Genomic DNA, 19620 nt, shown 5'->3' on the forward strand with positions numbered 1-19620 from the left:
AAAAAGATCTGTAATGTTTTTTAATGGAAGTCACTTACGCTCTTCAAGGCTTGTATTTAGTTGATCAAAAATAACGAGGAAAACAGAATAGTGGAAATCTTATGTGCAAATTTCTATATTGGTTTTCCTACTTTTGTTAGTCGCTGTTATATAGAGTCTTATGTTTTTATTCATTTATTTCTGTGACATAGCACTGTATTGTCAGCATCATTACTGCCCAGTCTTCAGTGTCACATTAATCCTTTAGAAATCATATCTAATATGCTGCGTTATTATCAGTGTTGATAATATTATCAACTGTTGTGATGCTTGATTTGTTGGAACCTGTGTTCCATAAATAAAAGGCAAGGCAAGGCAAGGTTTATTTATATAGCACATTTGTTACACAATGGTAATTCAAAGTGCATTTACATACAAGAAAGTAAAATACTCATGAAGAAAATCATTAAAAAACAAAGAAAAAACACAAGCAATTTTAAAACTTTGAAAATGATTTAAAAATTGACTTATTTAAAATGAATTTACAGTTAAAAAAACAGTTAAAATAGAAAATGATTTACATAAAATACAGTGAGTACGTAAGATACAGTGCAATCAGGTCGAGGGACATCGCACAGTGCTCATTCAATAAATGCACAGCTAAACAGATGAGTTTTGAGTCTAGATTTAAATGTGACTAATGTTTTAGCACATCTGATCTCTTCTGGAAGCTGATTTCAACTGCGGGTGGCATAGTAACTAAAGTCGGACCTCCCCTTGTTTTGTGTGAACCCTTGGTATTTCTAACTGACTCGATCCTAATGATCTGAGTGGTCTGTTAGGTTTATATTCAGTGAACCATATCTGCAATTATATTTTGGGTCCTAGATCATTTGAGTGATTTATTAACGAGTAAAAGTACTTTAAAATCAATCCTAAAATGTAACTGGAAGCCAGTGTAAGGACCTGAGGACTGGTGTGATATGCTCAGATTTCTGGTTCTAGTCAGAATCCTGGCCAGCAGCGTTCTGGATGAGCTACCGAGCTGTCTAATGGTCTTTTGGGAAGGCCAGGTGAGGAGACCATTACAATAGTCCAGCCTGCTGGTGATAAAGGCATGAACAAGTTTCTCCAAGTCTTGACTGGAAACAAAACATCTAATTCTTGCAATGTTTTTTTAGATGATAGTATGCTGATTTAGTTACTTGCTTTGACATGACTACTTGAAACTAAGGTCTGTCTCCAGAATCACACCAAGACTCCTGACTTGATTTTTAGTTGTTTGACTCCTAGAGTCAAGGTATGCATTCACCTTGAAAACTTCATCTTTGTTTCCAAATGCAATGCAATGATATTTTTTTCTTTGTTTAACTGAAGAAAGTTCTGGCACATCCAACTATTAATTTCATCAATACATTTGCAGAGGGAGTCAATGGGGCTGTAGTCATTTGGAGATAAGGCTAGGTAAATCTGTGTATCATCAGCATAGCTGTGAGAGGGAATTTGGTTCTTTCTCATTATTTGACTTAGTGGGAGCATATACAGGCTTAACAAGAGCGGTGCAAGAATTGAGCCTTGTGGGACTCCGCATGTCATGAACGTCCACTTAGAGTTATGTTCTCCTAGACTCACATAATAACCTCTCCCTTCTAAGTATGACCTGAACCATTTGAGTACCATCCCAGAAAGCCCGACCCAGTTTTCCAGTCTCTCTAGTAGTATGTTATGATCGACAGTGTCAAACGCAGCACTGAGATCTAGCAATACCAGCACTGATATTTTGCCAGAGTCAGAATTTAAGCGTATATCATTTTATTATCTTGATGAGTGCTGTCTCTGTGCTGTGATGCGGTCGGAAACCAGATTGAAAATTGTCCAGGTATCCATTTGAGTTTAAGTATTTGTTCAGCTGATTAAGGACTACTTTTTCTATAATTTTGCCTATAAAAGGAAGATTAGATATGGGTCTATAATTGCTCAAAATGGTGTTATCAAGATTGCTCTTTTTCAGGAGGGGCTTTACAACTGCAGTTTTTAGGGAGTTTGGAAATGTCCCAGAAAGAAGTGAGGCGTTCACCACTTCTAAGAGGTCTGCTTCTAAACAGTTAAGCACACTTTTGAAAAAAGATGTGGGAAGTGTCTCAAGATAGCAGGTTGACGATTTTAGGTGCTGCACTATTTCTTCCAAAATGTTGCTATCAATTGCTTTAAAAATAGACATAGTATCTTTTTGATATTGCGGCCAAATCTGTCTGACCTCTGCATTACTTGAGGATGTGCTAATTTCCTTCCTGATATTGATGATCTTCTCAGAAAAGAAGGAAGCACAAACTCATTGCATTTGCTGTCTGAGAGCATTTCACTGGGAATCTGACTTGGGGGGTTTGTCAGTCTCTCAACAGTGGCAAAAAAGTAACGAGTGTTGTTTAAGTTACTGTTTATAAGGTTTGAGAAGAAATTCTGTCTAGCTGTGGCTAGTTTCACATTAAAAAGCATGAAGGCTGTCTTTATAGATGCTATAGTGAATTTCAAGTTTCGTTCTTCCCCACATCCGCTCGGCTTTTCTGCATTGTCTTTTCATAGTCTGAACTGCTGTTGATCTTCTCCAAACTGATTTCTGTCTGTTTGTTTTCTTACTGACTATTATTGGAGCAATATCATCAATAACATTCTTAACTTTTGAGTTAAAGGAATCAAGGAGAATATCAACAGAGTCTGCAGAAATGCTTGGTGTTAAAGATATAGCCTCCATAAACAGCACACTAGTGTTCTCGTTTATGCATCTCCTTCTGACAGAGACAGATCTAGATTCAGTGCTAGCAGAGATCAATATATCAAAGAAAATACAGAAGTGATCAGATAGTGCTACGTCCTTAATAACAATGGATGAAATGTTTAGACCCCTACTGATGATTAAATCTAGAGTGTGTCCACCTTTGTGTGTGGGTCCATGCACATGCTGAATCAGGTCAATAAGTGTTTAGAACCGTTATATCATTTCTTTTGTAGTTTGTTTTCTGCATTATCTATGTGAATATTAAAATCCCCTGCAATAGCAAAACAGTCAAACTCTGAGGAAATCATTGATAACATTTCTGTGACCTCTTCAACAAAGGCTGGAGAGTATTTTGGAGGCCTGTAAAAATTTATGAATTGTATGTGTGGAGCACCTTTCAGCACAATTCCTAGATATTCAAAAGACAAGTACTGACCAAGTGACACTTGCTTGCATTGGTAGACATCTTTAAATAGAGCAGCTACACCTCCACCTCTCCTAACAGTCCTGCAGACACTCATGAAAGGTAAATCAAACTCTCTGCAAGCTGAATGACCAGCCTGGTGCCAGCATGGCTGGGTTTTAAATTCCTGACCAGGCCATAAAACTTTATTACCCAACTGGGAGAAACAGAAAAAAAGCCCAGCTCATTAGGAATTCTTGTAAGGAACAAGGAAAGTAAATGTATTCTATATGTATTGACTGTATTTCCTTTTTGTGCTTAGATGTCTTCCATATCAAATTGGAGTATCTGCAATTTTATTGTGTGTTAATCAAACTTTAAATGTGTGTAATTCTGCATATGAATGTAACTTTGTTTCTCCTACCTTTACCTGTCATTCTTGGTATCTGTTTAACCATCTTGCTTTGACCGAACCACTCATACATAGGAAATTACAGTAAAATGTATTATTCTGGAATTACCATCTTGCTGGAATATAACTGCTGAATTCTGACAACACCATAACTCACTCGAGTGGGTGTATTGTATTATTCTGGGGTTATTTTTTTGGTTTAATATAGTTGGTGGTTTATTGGTTGTTCATGCGAACAGAGGCGTGAACCCAGTCGCTCCATAAGAGACTGACTCAGAAGTTCTCGTTGCACTTCGTCCGCACTTTGTTTCAGCACTCCATCGGGGAGAACGTTTTTCAGTTTTTCTTTTCTTTTCTTTACTAAGTTTTATTCTCATATTTGCCTCTCCCTACATGAGGGAGAGGAACTCTGAATCATTTCTTTGGTAACTCCAAGTTCGTTGAACCTTTGAAACTTCGCGTGAGTCTGCTCGCCCTGGAAGACACGAGAGAACACACCCAGCTCCAAAAGAACGACACGCACACTCGTCTTTAGCAGGCACAAAGATACCCACATGCAAGTATTATTTTCTATAGAGATTTAAACGCTGCTTAAAGTTGTCTATTTCCCTTTTTCAAGGTGATCTGATTCCTTGTTGTCTTTCAAAAGGTTACTATATGTGATTTTGCCATACTGGGCGATAATTCTATGATCTAGCCTATTTTCTCTCACCTCTCCTCGCTCAACCTTCCTCTCTTCCTCTCTCTCTCTCTCTCTCTCTCTCATTTGTTATCTGTTTTGTATTGTATTTGTTTTTACTGTTTGTATTGTTATACGCATATTTACTCTGTGTGAATTGTAGTTTGATGTATTATTAGTTCAATTATTAAAAGCCAATATATATTCATGATTGCTTCTGTCAATATGCTCACATTACGAAGTCAATGAAATGTTTGATCTTAGCTACAAAGCTTATTTGTTACTTTTCAGTAACCTAAATTTTATAAGGACGGGAGAATGGTTTCATGGCCAGAAACTATTTTTCCTGGAATTATAAGAAGTGATAACTTTATTAAGAGTTGATAAATTAATCTTACGGCCGTTTGCTGGACAAACCACTGTTTGATTTGCATTAATTCCCAGTAAAAGATATCACGTTAATTGATATGAAGAATGGAATATTGACATATTAATGAGTAAATTACGGTGCCTTGTAATGAGTTATTGATATATACAATTTACCTATTTTTCATCTTCAATAATTTTAATGTAACTGTCACATGAGATATATATATATATATATATATATATATATATATTAATCATATTCCTGATTAATTATTAAAATTCCCTATATATCATTTGAGCTAACGTTAACGTACTATCCAGTGCGGTTACAGTATTTTGGTGGAGAAACGTGGGCATTTCAAACTTCGTTTTATGAGCAATTCAGTTTCAATCTGTTTATATGGTTATTAATAATTTCTGCACGCGCGTGCAGAAATTATGAGATTGTGAGATAAGTCGCAAGATGCAAACTCACTCCTAACTGACTGAGGCAAAAAGCTGATCAGTCAGCACATTAACAGTTTCTAGAAATACCTAACAGTATAGTCACTGTTATCTTGCTGAAAGTACACTGCAGTATAATGTTAAATGTCCTGTTAAGAGAAGACCTCTCTGCAGTGAGAACATTTTAATATTAGTAACCCGCCTATTAAAGACGAAGAAATCTCTTTTTTAGGACGAGACGTAAATCTGATCAGAGCAATGTTCCTTTCATTCAGTAGTAAAAAAGGCCTTGTAATTACATATCATTATTGAATTCGTGGTTAACCACAGTGATATTCAAAAATAAACGATAAAACTCCTGGTCAAAAATTGGCTTAGCTACCCAATTTTAAACCTAAAACATTTAAATCATAAGTGCTATTTTGATAAATGTGTATTGGGAGTGCAACAGTTGGAAAATTCCTGTTGTTATTTTTTCGTGTTTTTGCAGCGAAGAAATCCTGCCTAACGCTCTTGTGCAGTATAGCACCTTAAAGGTCCTACAAACCTTTGTCTGTTGGAGAATCAGCGCTGACAAACGCTCCGATTCGAAATCACATTGAAGTCGGCTGTAATTCCTAAACACCAGAGGGCGTCCTTTAAGTGTTTAGAAGTCTCAAATTATGCCTAGCCTTCTGACTTCAGCCTGCATGAGTGCAATTACGCCATCTCGTGGCCGTTTCAGATAATGCTAATTTCTATTTCCCTGTGGTTGTTGAATTAGCCCGTCTAAATTCTCAGTAATTATTTGCATTTACAGCTTTGCTCGTGCGAATATTATTTTATATTAGACCAATTTTCCTGCCTTTGACTGTTCACACTTGGAGTTTGGTTCAAACATGAATTGAATTAAAATTTAATTGTTTAATAGTGTAAATTAAGTGTCTCAGGTTAACCACTGATTGACCCACTTAGAAGGAAGTGAGCCATCTAGTGGCCGTCTCCTGTTAAGTTGGTTCATAGCTTTCAGCTCTCTTCCCGCTTATTTTAAATTTCAATTTAAATCAGTTTTGAATTTTTAATTTGAATTAAGTTTTCTGTTCACCAGGTGAAGCACAGAGAGGGAGTACGCCCCCTTGTGGTGAAAACCAGCTACTGTGGCCTGCTTCTTCTCCTGTGTTTCATCCTGTCTCTTTCTATTTTGATTTTCATTCTTTTTCTTCTCTCTTTTGGGTTAGGTTATTTTGATAATTACCATCACTATCATAATTCCTTTTTGTTTTATCATTATTAGGTAAAGCTGTTACCTCTCATTTCTACATATATATTTGCTCAGTTGATTTTAAACAACCAAGCCTTAATTCACTTTAAGTTTTCCTTGTTCATCCTTTGTGTATTTGATTGTAGAACTCCCTGGGTGATTGAACAGTCATCTCAGGTTTCCAGTGAGCAAGGTTGCCCGACCAGTGTTACCGACACTGGCTGTGAGTGAATCTCGGTTTCTTTTATCTCTGTCCATCGTTGCGGCGCACAGTGGAGACATCAGCAATTTGGCACTCCAAAGGTAGTCAATCAGTCCAGCTGACACAAACAAGGCAATTTCTGGGACCAGTACCTAAACCAGGGCCTAAAAAGGGGCCACTCTTTCGAGAGGGTTCTAGGGAACAGCCCAGTTTTGCAGTGCTGTCTGGCGGTTGACATCTTGGCGTTGCTAGGTTGTGTTAAAAGTCATAAGCTGTTTGAGAGGGCGCAACGCGACACAGAGTAACAGAGGGCCGAGGACACTGCGGTTGAGTGTTTGGGAGCACCAGGGAAGCTGACCGCGCCGCTGGTTTCCACCTGAGCGACATCAATTCACCCAGGTGAACCAAATGTGATAAAACCCATCCACTTATTATAAGACACAGAATATTAGATATTCCCCCGAATATATTTTAAGTGTTTGGCCATCTCTTCTCCAAGCCACACCATCTTCCTAGGTTTTCTACCCCGATATCCCCACTCACCTGTTGGCCCTATCTTAAAACCTAGCAGTAGGCTTAGGCCTCCTTATTCTCTCCAACACATATCGTGTTACTATTGTTTTCTCATTTCAAGTGTTTTCTTTCACTTTGATCTTTTCTGTCCTTTATTCTGTTGTGATTTGTTTCTTTCATTTCACATAGAGGCAGTAACCTATGAGAGCCACCAAGGAAGCTAAATAGTAGAGTGACAACCAGCAGCCGGTGTCATCATGTGACCCGCTAGACTACTGCCTGTCAAATCTCCATTTCAGGTCCTTCGTTGACCCAAGTTAATTGGCTCTGCGAAATGTCTGACTGTTTGTATCAGTTAGCCCCAAAATTCTCATAAACGGCATAGCCCGTATGAGTATAGCTCGTTAACCGTAGAACGAACTTGCATTGGTCTCTTTGTGTGTATGCTGTGTTTCTCTCACTTACAGTGAGCCAGGATGTTCCGCTCATCCAGTCCAGCAGTCCACGGGGGCAACCTCTCGACATGGTTGAAAGCAATGACGACCCCCTTCCTGCCCAAGCTACAACTACAAAGAACTCGCCAGGATCCTCGGAAGCCTAGTTCACATTCTCGTCACCCAGGCACGGCTCAGCGAATGGAGCAACATCGACCTGGAACAGCAAGCAGCAACGCTTAAGCTTCAAGCGGAGGAGCCCTGGAAGGACCAGGCACGAACCCAGAGTTGCCTTGATCAGCTCCTCCTCGAGACCCAGAACCAGCGCGAGAAAGAGGACGCCACAGATCCAGAGCTACAGAAAGAAGTAGAAAGACTTCAAAATGCCCTGCAAGATCTTTGCCTCGACACAGACCAAAGAGAACAGTTGGAGAGAGAAGCCCGAAAGGAACTCAAGGAAAACTCCAGCAATGTGACGCTCTCCTAGAGAGAGCAAAGACTGAACAGAAAGAAAGAGACTCTAAAGCCAGGGCCTGCGAAAAACACTTGCAAGTGGCCCGAGCTAAAATCGATGAGCTTACTCTGCAGAGAGACGAGTTCCAAGATGAACTTGTCACTGTTCACGTAGAACTGAAACATTCTTACAGATTACAGAGTGGCTGGAATGGAGAAACACACACCATAGGAGTTTCTCCCGGCCCACCACTCCAACCCTTTCAGCCAAGAACCCAGAGCTGAAAAGGGGGGTGTAAGCCCATGGCTCAAGACATCACCAGCCAGCTTCCAAGAACACCTGTCAGCAATGAGGGGGGGAGAGCCCTTCCAGAGAACGCATGCCACTAAACCCTGCACGGCTCCCCGAGAACTTGACAAGCTAGCCAGAAACATCCCTACGTTCAATCCAGATCCTGGAGGAGGTCATGACGTTCACACTTATTTACAAGACACTGACTTTCACTTACAAACTGTCGCCAATGTGACAGCTTTGGACAAATTGTACCTGTTAAGAATCACGTCCAGCCATGATGTGCATAGGATTCTGGATCATCAACCAGAAACTGTCAAAGCGGACTACCAGCAACTGCGAAAAGCTTTGATTCTTGAATTCTCTGATCCAGACTCTGACCATGGGCTCCTTAACGCTATGGACCTCAAACAGGGCAGACTTGAAAACCCACAGACTTTCTACAGTCAACTACGGAAAGCCTACTTCGGAGCACGCAACGAACCAGGTATGGAACAGGATGTCAACTTTAAAACTCTGTTCCTCCGAAACCTACATGCCAGTTGGAGTTTTCATCTCGGAGTCTCAGCGTGTCCGTGTAGCATGTCTATACAAGAGTTACGGGACTTAGCCCACAAAGCTTACACCAAGCAAAAGACTATTTCTGAAAAGACTGTGAAAAACCCCACAATCTACTCTGTCTCTGAGCACTGCTCGGAGTTGACCCTAGAGGGCGCCCCACAACACCACAGTCACAGACCTTTTTACAGAGAGTCAAGACCATTCCAAGCAAGCAGAGGGCCACACAATCGTGGTGGTGCTCGTCCAAAGCACCAGAGCGAGCGCTATGAAAGATTCTGGGACCGGCGACCCAAAAAGAGCCGATCCCCACCGTCCAGGACACAAAGCCCCGACAGCCGGCAGTGGAACCACTCTCGACACGACACTGGTAAGCTCAATCCTGAGCCCACATCAGAAAAACACAGGGCAGCCACGTCTGAGACAGCAGAGATCCTGAGGGTGCTGAAAGAGCTTCTTTACATGAAAACTCGCAAGGAAGACAAGAAAGACAAACCAGACATCTTATGTCTAAGCATAAGAACTGAAACCAACACTTTGTCTAACTGCCATCTGACTGAGCCAAGCACCCCGAACACTGCTCGTCATCCACAGACCACAGAGCTAACTGTCACATCACAAGGTGACAGCATCAGCCAAGCTCCACAGCTGACAGCTGCACACCCTGAACGAGACAGCACAGTTCCTCACACCAGGTACCACAATCCCAAGGTACCAGAAAATGCTGTTTTGGCTCCCTGCCTCCGCAGCGAGCTACACGAGACCGGTCCTAACCACCCATCGATCGTCACACCTGCCCCGATGCCAACATTCCTGGGCAAACCTCGTCGAAAAGGGGGTGGGCTGAAAACTCCACCTGAACATCACATTAGGAAAAGGAGTGAGCATGGAAGCCCTGATCGACACAGGATCAGACCTTACGGTGATCTTATCTCAACTTTTCAAAAGGCTCCAATTTGAAGCTCAGAGACAAGATCGAACTCTTACACCTCAAACTTGTGAACTGAATGTACAGTCATACAGGCAGAATGACATGCGGTTTGACCAGGTAGATTCCATTCACCTGACGATTGGTCCTATGAGTCTAGTCCATCCCGTGTACATTTCACCAATGGACACTTACCCACTCCTCATCGGCAAAGACCTGCTAGATCGCTTTGAACCTTTATTGGACTTCAAACAGCTAAAAGTCTGGGCTCAAGTGCGAGAAACTCTTCCCTTCCAGCCACACAGATCGCCGGTGACAGACTGTCAGGTCACAGAGGTCACGGGAACCCCAGCAGCCAGCCATGGGTACACAGCCTCAACAACAAACCAAGGCTCAAGTTCGCTCCTCTGCACCTTAGTCAACGAACAGGGAACGGTGGTACCAGCTTACACCAAAGGGGTCGCTGTTCGGCTCAACATGCGATGTGGTCGAACCTTAAACCACACGTTGGGTTTCTTCCAACCCTCACCTGAATGTGTGGAACTCGGACTCACACTTGAAGCCACACCCCTCACTGAGGTGTAATTTCGTGTAGTTTACATCCTGTTCAACAACTGCATGGCAACTGACATCAACATTCCCAAGGCCTACTGGCTGGGATGGCTAGTGAGCCATGACTTTCATGACTTTGAACTTGTACTACCTGTTATTGGGCCCATTCCACCTGCACTGATACCCGAAGGCAGTACAGACAACACATTGTTCACTGCACCCTTCAAATTCATCGCCATCACGTCTGTCATGTCGGTGACCAAAGACCAGGTGTGCAGAACGGAGCTGACCGAGGACCAACACCTCGCAGTATACACAGTCTCCCACCAGAGCGTCAGTGAGACTGATGAACCTGCTACACCTCTCAATACCAAACAGACTGATGACACACTGACGGAAGAGCCTTACCCAGGTTTTGAATCTCAAGTGCAGCAAATTCTACAAGATGCTAATGCACTTCAGAGCGATACAGCTCATCAAGGACTCAGACAATTTCGTTATGAATTCAAAGAATCCTGTGCCAAAGACTCTTTAGACTGTGGTCTCACCAACCTCCACATGGTGCACATTCCTACACACCCTGATGCTCCTCCCACTTTTGTCAAACAGTACAAGATTCCCATCGCCTCACACGAACCAGTGCAGGAGATCATCGAATCTATGCTTGAGAAAGGTGTCATCCGTCCATGCAACAGCACCTACTCAGCTCCCATCTGGTACGTCCTCAAACCTAATGGCGAATGGCAACCCACCATTGACTACAGGAAACTGAATCAACAGGTGCCGCTGTCACAATGGCCCATGACCCAGCTAGAACAAGAAATACCCCGAATCAGAGGAGCCACAATCTTCTCTACACTTGATGTGGCCTCTGGATTCTGGACCATTCCGGCACCTGGAAAACCAACACAAGCTGGCCTTCAACAGGTGCCCGTTCGGCTACGCCAACTCACCAGCTGAATTCAACATCTTTCTGAACAAAGCCTGTACAGACTCTAACTATGCCAGACTCAGTTTCGTGTGCCATCTTCCGAGCTGGTAACAGAATGGTTTCAAAACTCCAAACAACAAGCCAGTCAAACACCAACACCTGTTCCAGGAATGTGATAACATCACAAAAAAACACACAATGTGACTGTGTACTGGAAGAAGGTAAAAGGACACTCGAAGCTACCAGGTCTAGACGAGGACTTAAATGACCAAACTGACACCCTCGCCAAAACTGGCGCACTAAACAACAGGCTGTGGTCACTCCCAACCCACCCACCCACTTTCAAGGTTAAAGTGATTACACAGAGCATAAGAACTTTACAAACTAGACTGCCTACCTTAGAGCCGCTTACGCTGGCTCCGCTGTTTACAAATACCAACATTGTGGACAAGCGGGTTTCTGACACCTCCATAAAGACTTTGCTTTACCACCTCTCAAACTCCTCCATCCACCCTTGCATGCTGTCTACACTCACTGACAACCAGTGCCTCAGACCACTGCATGGTACAAAGCACATGCTGCGTGCACAGAACAACACTGTGGGTTGTGCACCGTCTGACATCACAATGCCAAGGCTTGTAATGCCACGGCGCAAAAGGGGGATAATGCCAATGTATTTCCATGACGCATCATGTGCTGCACAACGCAGCACCAGAGCCACTGACGAGACACTGAAGCAAGTGTCATGCCAGCAGCAAGATGTGGCAAAACATGGGCCAAGGCGAGCTAAACCCAGTCGCCGCCCACGAAGTAAAGAGAGACTGCCCTGTCCAACCAAAGACAACCCTCGCTTGTTTCTTCCTCCCCTTTTTGTCTCTCTCTCCCTGTTGTCTGTACCAGGATGCTGCTGTGGTTCGCCATGCTGTACTGTCAGCCAACCAGAGGACAGCTGCCACCGAGAGAACAACTGAGATTCCTGATCACCGACTACAGAGCACACTACCCCAGCACCGTAGCCCAACACAGCTGGGCAGGTGCCCGATGGACAGAGAACTCCCTCACTCACGCTGAGGCCAATGTCAAACACATGTTCAGCCAACATGAGAAAGTGACTGTTACACAAGTGGAGTTAGTTGGACACAACCACCGCTCCAAACGGTTCCTAGGAGCTTTGCTCGGAGCCGCCGATGCTGCCAGAACTCTGTTTAACATTGGTATGTCCAGTGTCAATGCAGCGAACCAGGCCGTGAACTCCATGAAACCGCTATTTACTGTCTTCCAGAATGACTTTGCCCAGACTCAGCTGGTTACAGCGATAATGACAGACATGCTGTGGGAGGTTAGCTCCTCCAATGACAGCCTAACCACGGGTAGAATCCCACCTTACATGATACCCTTAAGTCTTGTGCTAACTGTGCTGGCTTCCGCCAGCCAGCTGACCCGCTACAAATACACCTGGCCTACTCTCTGGGTAGCGCCATCCTACTGCACGCCAATCCCGAGCAGAGGGAAGTGGATGTGCTCCTGAACCAACCCATCAGTGAGTCAAGCCAAGTCTACAGACTTAAAGACATTGTCAATGTCAGGTTTTGGAAAAGCAACACCCACAAAAAGACACACATTCCAGATGTGGTGGCCTACCACGACAGCGACACACAGCTGTACCTGGCCCCAAACCTGCACAAGTGTACTTTGACCAAAGACATTCATTATCTCTGCCTTAGCAAACCCTTCCTCAGAAACAACACTGAAGGAATCTGCGGGTTGCAACCCCTGGTCAGTGACACACATTGCCCTGCTGAATCCAAGCCTCGTACACAAGTCACAGAGACGCAAGCAGAGATTGTAGGTGACAGATGGCTCGTCAACACTCCAGTGCGTACAGCTACTCTCACTTACGACCAGCATGACACAACCAGCCGTGTCAACGTGCCCAACCCGAACAGGGGGATTCAAGTACCGAAAGGTGCCACCCTCCACCTAGACGACCTGGCCTTATACCATCTTCCGAGTGAAGAGTACCAGACAGCCCTGGAACTCCCCTCCTTCAAGAATTACAACTTCACCTTAGATCCAGAACTGGAACTCTGGATTGAGGAAAGGGGGTCCCGACACATTGACATTGCTCTCGTCGACACTGCCCTCTAAGCATTGTCTCAACGGCCCGTTCTGAACCCGTCATCTGCGGTCCGAGCCTGGACCGCTGCCAACATTGCGCTGTGCATCTCTACAGGTAATCAGCCACACCCCGACACTAGGTTTGGCCTCCATTGTGTGCAGAAGACTCAACAAGATGCGATACAGCCAAGCTAATGAAAGCCGTGTCCGAAGGTCTCAGACGGAATCCCCGGAAAGGGGGTGCCAAGTCCGAGACCACGCCGAACCTCATCAAGCTGAATCATCAGCTCCAGGAACCACCTGCCATAATGATCCACCTGCTACACAACCATCATGATTCACCTGTCATCCGCCCATCGTGATGATTGCCATCCGATGATGTCCATTCAGGGACTTCATCCGACGGAAAGGGGGACTGTAGCGCATGAGCAGTTCATTCATTCATTGGTTCTGAATTAATGAATCATGGCTCGTTGAATCTAAAACAATGCACATTCCTTGGCTAAAGCCCAAAGCTTTTAGCCCCTGAACTCATGCAGGTAAATCAAACTCTCTGCAAGCTGAATGTCCGGCCTGGTGCCAGCATGGCTGGGTTTAAATTCCTGACCAGGTCGTAAAACTTTATTACCCAACTGTGAGAAACAGAAAAAGCCCAGCTCGTTAGGAATTCTTGTAAGGAACAAGGAAAGTAAATGTATTCTAAATGTATTGACTGTATTTCCTTTTTGTGTTTAAATGTCTTCCATATCAAATTGGAGTTTCTGCAATTTTATCGTGTGTTAATCAAACTTTAAATGTGTGTAATTCTGCATATGAATGTAACTTTGTTTCTCCTACCTTTACCTGTCATTCTTGGTATCTGTTTAACCGTCTTGCTTTGGCCGAACCACTCATACATAGTTAATTACAGTAAAATGTATTATTCTGGAATTACCATCTTGCTGGAATATAACTGCTGAATTCTGACAACACCATAACTCACTCGAATGGGTGTCTCCCCAGAGACAAAGGCACTTTTTCTCGCTTCAGATCGTGGACGTACATTGGTTGTTCACGCGAACAGAGGCGTGAACCCAGTCGCTCCATAAGAGACTGACTCAGTAGTTCTCGTTGCACTTCGTCCGCACTTTGTTTCGGCACTCCATCGGAGAGAACGTCTGTCGCGATGGCTCCTTAGGGAGCTTTCATCTCCGTTTTTCTTTTCTTTTCTTTACTAAGTTTTATTCTCATATTCGCCTCTCCCTACATGAGGGAGACGAACTCTGAATCATTTCTTTGGTAACTCCACGTTCGTTGAACCTTTGAAACTTTGCGTGAGTCTGCTCGCCCCGGAAGACATGAGAGAACACGCCCAGCTCCAAAAGATGACACAAGCACGCTCGTCTTTAGCAGGCACAAATATACCCACATGCAAGTATTATTTTCTATAGAGATTTAAACGCTGCTTAAGGTTGTCTATTTCCCTTTTTCAAGGTGATCTGATTTCTTGTTGTCTTTCAAAAGGTTACTATATGTGATTTTGCCATACTGGGCGATCATTCTATGATCTAGCCTATTTCTCTCTCACCTTCTCTCGCTCACCCTTTCACTCTCTCTCTCTCTCTCTCTCATTTGTTATCCGTTTTGTATTGTATTTGTTTTTACTGTTTGTATTGTTATATGCATATTTACTCTGTGTGAATCGTGGTTTGATGTATTATTAGTTCAATTATTAAAAGCCAATATATATTCATGATTGCTTCTGTCTAATATGCTCACATTATGAAGTCAATGAAATTTTTGATCTTAGCTACAAAGCTTATTTGCTACTTTTCAGTAACCTAAATTTTATAAGGACGGGAGAATGGTTTCATGGCCTGAAACTATTTTTCCTGGAATTATAAGAAGTGATAACTTTATTGAAAGTTGATAAGTTAATCTTACGGCCGTTTGCTGGACAAACCACTGTTTGACTTGCATTAATTCCCAGTAAAAGATATCACGTTTGTTCCTTTGGGTCTCGCTCCTTGTTTGTGCCATCGATTAGCGTGGCGATCAGTTTCGGCTTGTTCCTCTACACTTGGTATAAACTGATGAGATTCAGAAGATTCATGGGACTCACCGGCTGTATGCTGAGAGGGTCCATGACAATGGTCTGCTGAGTGTTCCGCCTGTTTTGGAAATCCAGCAAGTAACTTTGTTTCAAGAACCGCAATCCTTTGTAGAAGTTTGCAGCAGTTCATGCAGCAAGTAGATTCAACAGGAGGCATTTTCTCTCTCATCTGTTTGTATGTAGGCAGTTGTTATCCCGTCTCCGGAATGTAAGCTGCTGGCAGTGGGAGACAAAGTCTTCTTTTTGTAGTTTTATTCCAGTCCCAAAGAGTTTTTAGTTTTAGTGTTTGTGCCAAAAATCTGTTGTTTGAGCACTGTGCTGATCTGCTGAAGTAAAAATCTTTAAAAAATTGAGCAGAAAAGTACAGAAAATAAGAAGCAAAGCGCAGAGCAGTAAGCTAGAACGTCCAAACGGTAGCGAAGCCGAAGCCGGAAGCTTTTCATAAATAAAATAAAAAGTTAAAACAAAAAGAATTTATTCAAAATAGTTTCCACTTTTTTATCCATTTAACACCTTAATCCTTGCTGAATAAAAGTATTCTAAAAGTTTCTTTAAATGTACTGACACCAAACTTTTGAAAATTAGATTTCAATATATTTTTATTGTATATTTAACACAAACATTTTATTTTGAATGTTCTGTTCTTTATAATTTTTATTTACCAAAGAATCCTTAAAAAATAAAGCTAAAGTCGAAACGCGGATGTTTAAAAACCAGCGTGAGTCCCGCTCGCTGTGAGCGACCAGCCGGCAGAGGATTCCGCTTGGTCTTAAAGCCTCCCTCGAACGGTTATGCTCACAAATCAAAACACTTGTCAAAAAGAATAATTGATTCTCAGTTTAGAGTTTGGTATTCGTATGGTCTAGGTGGTCATACATATACCTTAAATACGGGACAAACTGCGTTCCGTATAGATTTCATATGGAACGCTTCTTTGATGCCTTAAATATGGGACGATTGCATATTATACCGAACGGTTGCCAACCCTATGAGATGGAGACGCTCCACGCTTGTAAATGATAACAGTGCAACACAAAACGCGTCAGACTTTACATGCGTTCCCAAATAAAACCCAAAACAAACAGCACATGCAGTAAAAGACCGAACAATACAATGCAAGCACTATCAAAAGTTTTACCACAAACACAATTTATACTGATATCGCGAGACCGCTTTTCACATCAAGGAGTAATATCGCGAGATCTCGTGCGCTGCTAAAAGCCAGGCGAAACGGCTCTGTATTTATATCAGACGCGCGGCATCATTAATTATGCGTAAAAAGATTGTTTTATCGAGGGGAAAAATAACACTTATTTCATATATACTGCCCTTTAAAAATCAAGTACCTTCTTCTTTAACTTTTCAAGTACCTTCTCAGAAATATGGCTGTTTTCAAGGGTTTTCCAGGACTTACATTTAAAAAACTCAAATTCAAGTACTAAAAGCGCTTTAAGCACCTTGTACGAACCCTGCTTGGAATATGACACATGAATAGCATGAACTACAGATCAGATATGAGTTTTTGGTTTGCTTGTTCTGTCATTTATTTATGTGCTGTCCCATTTATGTGCATTAATTTTGATAGATGAAGCCCTGTCTCAGCGCAGTGAGATCAGCATGGAATTCAGGAATTGCGACCCATTTTTCATTAAGACTGATTTTCTTTTTACAAAATATATATATACATTTACAGTGAGTTAAATGCTTTTCCTTAAAGGGATAGTTCACCCTTTAAATGAAAATAATTATTTACTCACCCTTGAGTTTGTCTAATGTCATATGTACTTCTTTCTTTTTCGAACCACAAAAGGAGATTAAAATAAAATGTCCCGAATGTGCTTGTCCATAATGTCAGTCTATGGCGATTTACATTAAGCTTTTAAAATAGAAGCAAAAGTATAACAGAGTGGTCTTATGCATCATGTTTTGTATATTCCTAGTGTTCTGTGGGTATACAATAAAGTTTGGTGAGAAACAAACTGAAATTTTACATATTATTTAACAAATATCCTTCTTGATTGTTGGTCTCTGTGCATGACTGTGTGTTCATGTGTTCTCGGAATTGCACACAAGTTGTAAAAAAAAAAAAAAAAAAAAATCAAGATTAATAAAAATGTGATATAAAAAAAACAACAATGTATAGAAATCCCCCAAAGAGTATCTGTGTACTTTCTTCACGGAGTTGAATCTTCTTTACTGACTCTGGACCTGAGCTTCGGTTGACAGATGAACGTGATAACTTCCTGTTTCAACGAGCACAGCAGATATATTTACCTCAGAGGACAGTGGTTGAGTTAGACTGAACTGTTGTGCTAACAGAGTCTCATGAACACATTCATGCACAGAGACCAACAGTCAATAATATGTTGAGTTTGTTTCTCACCAGTCCCTATCATATATACCCAGAACACTTTGAATATACGGCACATCTCACATGGGACCACTCTGTGATAATTTTAACTTAAAGGTGCCATAGAATGCAAAAATCACTTTTATAAGGTGTTTGAACACAGTTGTGTGGCCGCAGTGTGTGAAAACAACCAGCCTATAATGGTAAAAAACCACTCAGTCATTGTTTCATAATCCCAAAAAATCATAAACAGTCTCTCCACACGAGCAGTTCTAGACTATGACATCATACTCTGGAAAAGTCCCGCCCATTTGTGACGCTCTCTGTCCTATTAGCATATACACAGCCCTGAGTGAGAAGCTGCGGTCCATCATTACTGTTCTCTTGCTGTAGCTGCTGGAGATACAATGTCAACACCAAAGAGACATTAAAAGTGTCGTGTGACAGAGCTCCTGGCTTCCTGGCTCTCTGTAAGGTTAATGTTGCTAAAGCTACCATTGTCTCTGCCTGTTTTCACTAGTGCTGCCTTCACCTGCTGCCAGAATGATCGTGAATAGGAATGTGGTCGTTAAAAAACTGCGTTTGTTAGCAATGTGATGTCAGTAACACGGTCACCACCAGTTAAACCGTAACACTGGTATGTGCTGGGTTTGTTGTGATTTTGATGTTAGTAACACGGTCACGAAGGGAGGCGGGGAGCACCAGCTCATTTTCATTTTAAAGGGACAAACACAAAAATCAGCACGTTTTGGCTCATACCATAAATGTGGCAATTTCAACAAGCTATAAAAAATTATCTGTGGGGTATTTTGAGAGAAAACTTAACATACACACAATTAAAAATATTGTTTCAATGCATTCTATGGCACCTTTAATAAGAGTTTATTTGTAATCCAACAGAAGTGTGTAACATCTGCTGGAATGACAAATAAACTCTTTCAGTGTTAAAATGTACTCTGTGAGTAATGTACATATTTCACACATTCGAAAATGTTATTTTAGCTCCAAAATGGAGGGAGTCATGTATACATATCAAGAGTGTTAAATTTGACTCGTATTGGGTTTTGGCTTTTTTGCTGTGCAGCTTTGATGTGCTTCTGTGTTTATACGATCAAAGCAAGCATTAAAGGGCTTCAGTTCATCTGTGAGGGAGGTGTTACTGGTTGGTGGTCAATGTTTTTAAATTAGTCTTCAATCCTCAGTTTGTAGTCAGTAAACATGATCACATTCAGCAGTCACAGCAGAAGTTACAGACTAAATTTAACTGAAGTCTATTCAAAAGTTGTATGAAGTCTATTTTAAGAAGGTTGGAATCTGTATTAAAGGCAAACGATGGTAAACACATTAATAAAATACTGTCTATCTCTAATGTGATCACATTATTTTCTCCAACCCCTGTGCACTTAAAGCGATTGTTCACCCAAAAATGAAAATGACCCCATGATTTGCTAACCCTCAAGCCATCATAGATGTACATGAATTTCTTATTTCAGACAAATATAATCAGAGTTATATTAAAAATGTCCTGGCTCTTCTAAGCTTTATAACGTGTGTTCAGACTCAAATGAGAATTAAAATAGTCGACTGTAACATTACTAGTCATGTAACATGTGAAATGATGTAAGATACTCACATCAGTGTGTTGAGTTTACAGTGTTTATCCTGCAGTAGAGCAGAGATCTGATTCACTTCTGTGTTTCCTAGTTTATGTCTAGTGAGATTCAGCTCTCTCAGGAGTAATGGGTTTTTACCCACAATTCCAGTCACATACTGACAGCCTTCATCTGCAGCAGGACCCAAAAACCTGCAGAAGAGAAGATGAAGCTGGAATCAATTCAATGTGCATTGCATCACAAAACATTTAAAGATCATCAAACATTGTTTGTAACGAAAAG

General features: G+C 41.9%; 1 protein-coding gene across 1 annotated transcript in view; it reads right to left on the reverse strand.

The window, feature by feature from the left end:
* Positions 1-19620, reverse strand: part of LOC109055738 (ribonuclease inhibitor-like) — a 536777-nt gene that overhangs the window by 492942 nt on the left and 24215 nt on the right. Inside the window, exon 7 of the mRNA XM_042749506.1 lies at positions 19359-19529. Within this exon, the coding sequence (XP_042605440.1) occupies positions 19359-19529 (171 nt within the window). The remainder of the gene's footprint in view (positions 1-19358; positions 19530-19620) is intronic.

The sequence above is a fragment of the Cyprinus carpio genome, chromosome B22 (assembly GCF_018340385.1).
Source record: "Cyprinus carpio isolate SPL01 chromosome B22, ASM1834038v1, whole genome shotgun sequence".
In the NCBI taxonomy this organism is placed as follows: Eukaryota; Metazoa; Chordata; class Actinopteri; order Cypriniformes; family Cyprinidae; genus Cyprinus; species Cyprinus carpio.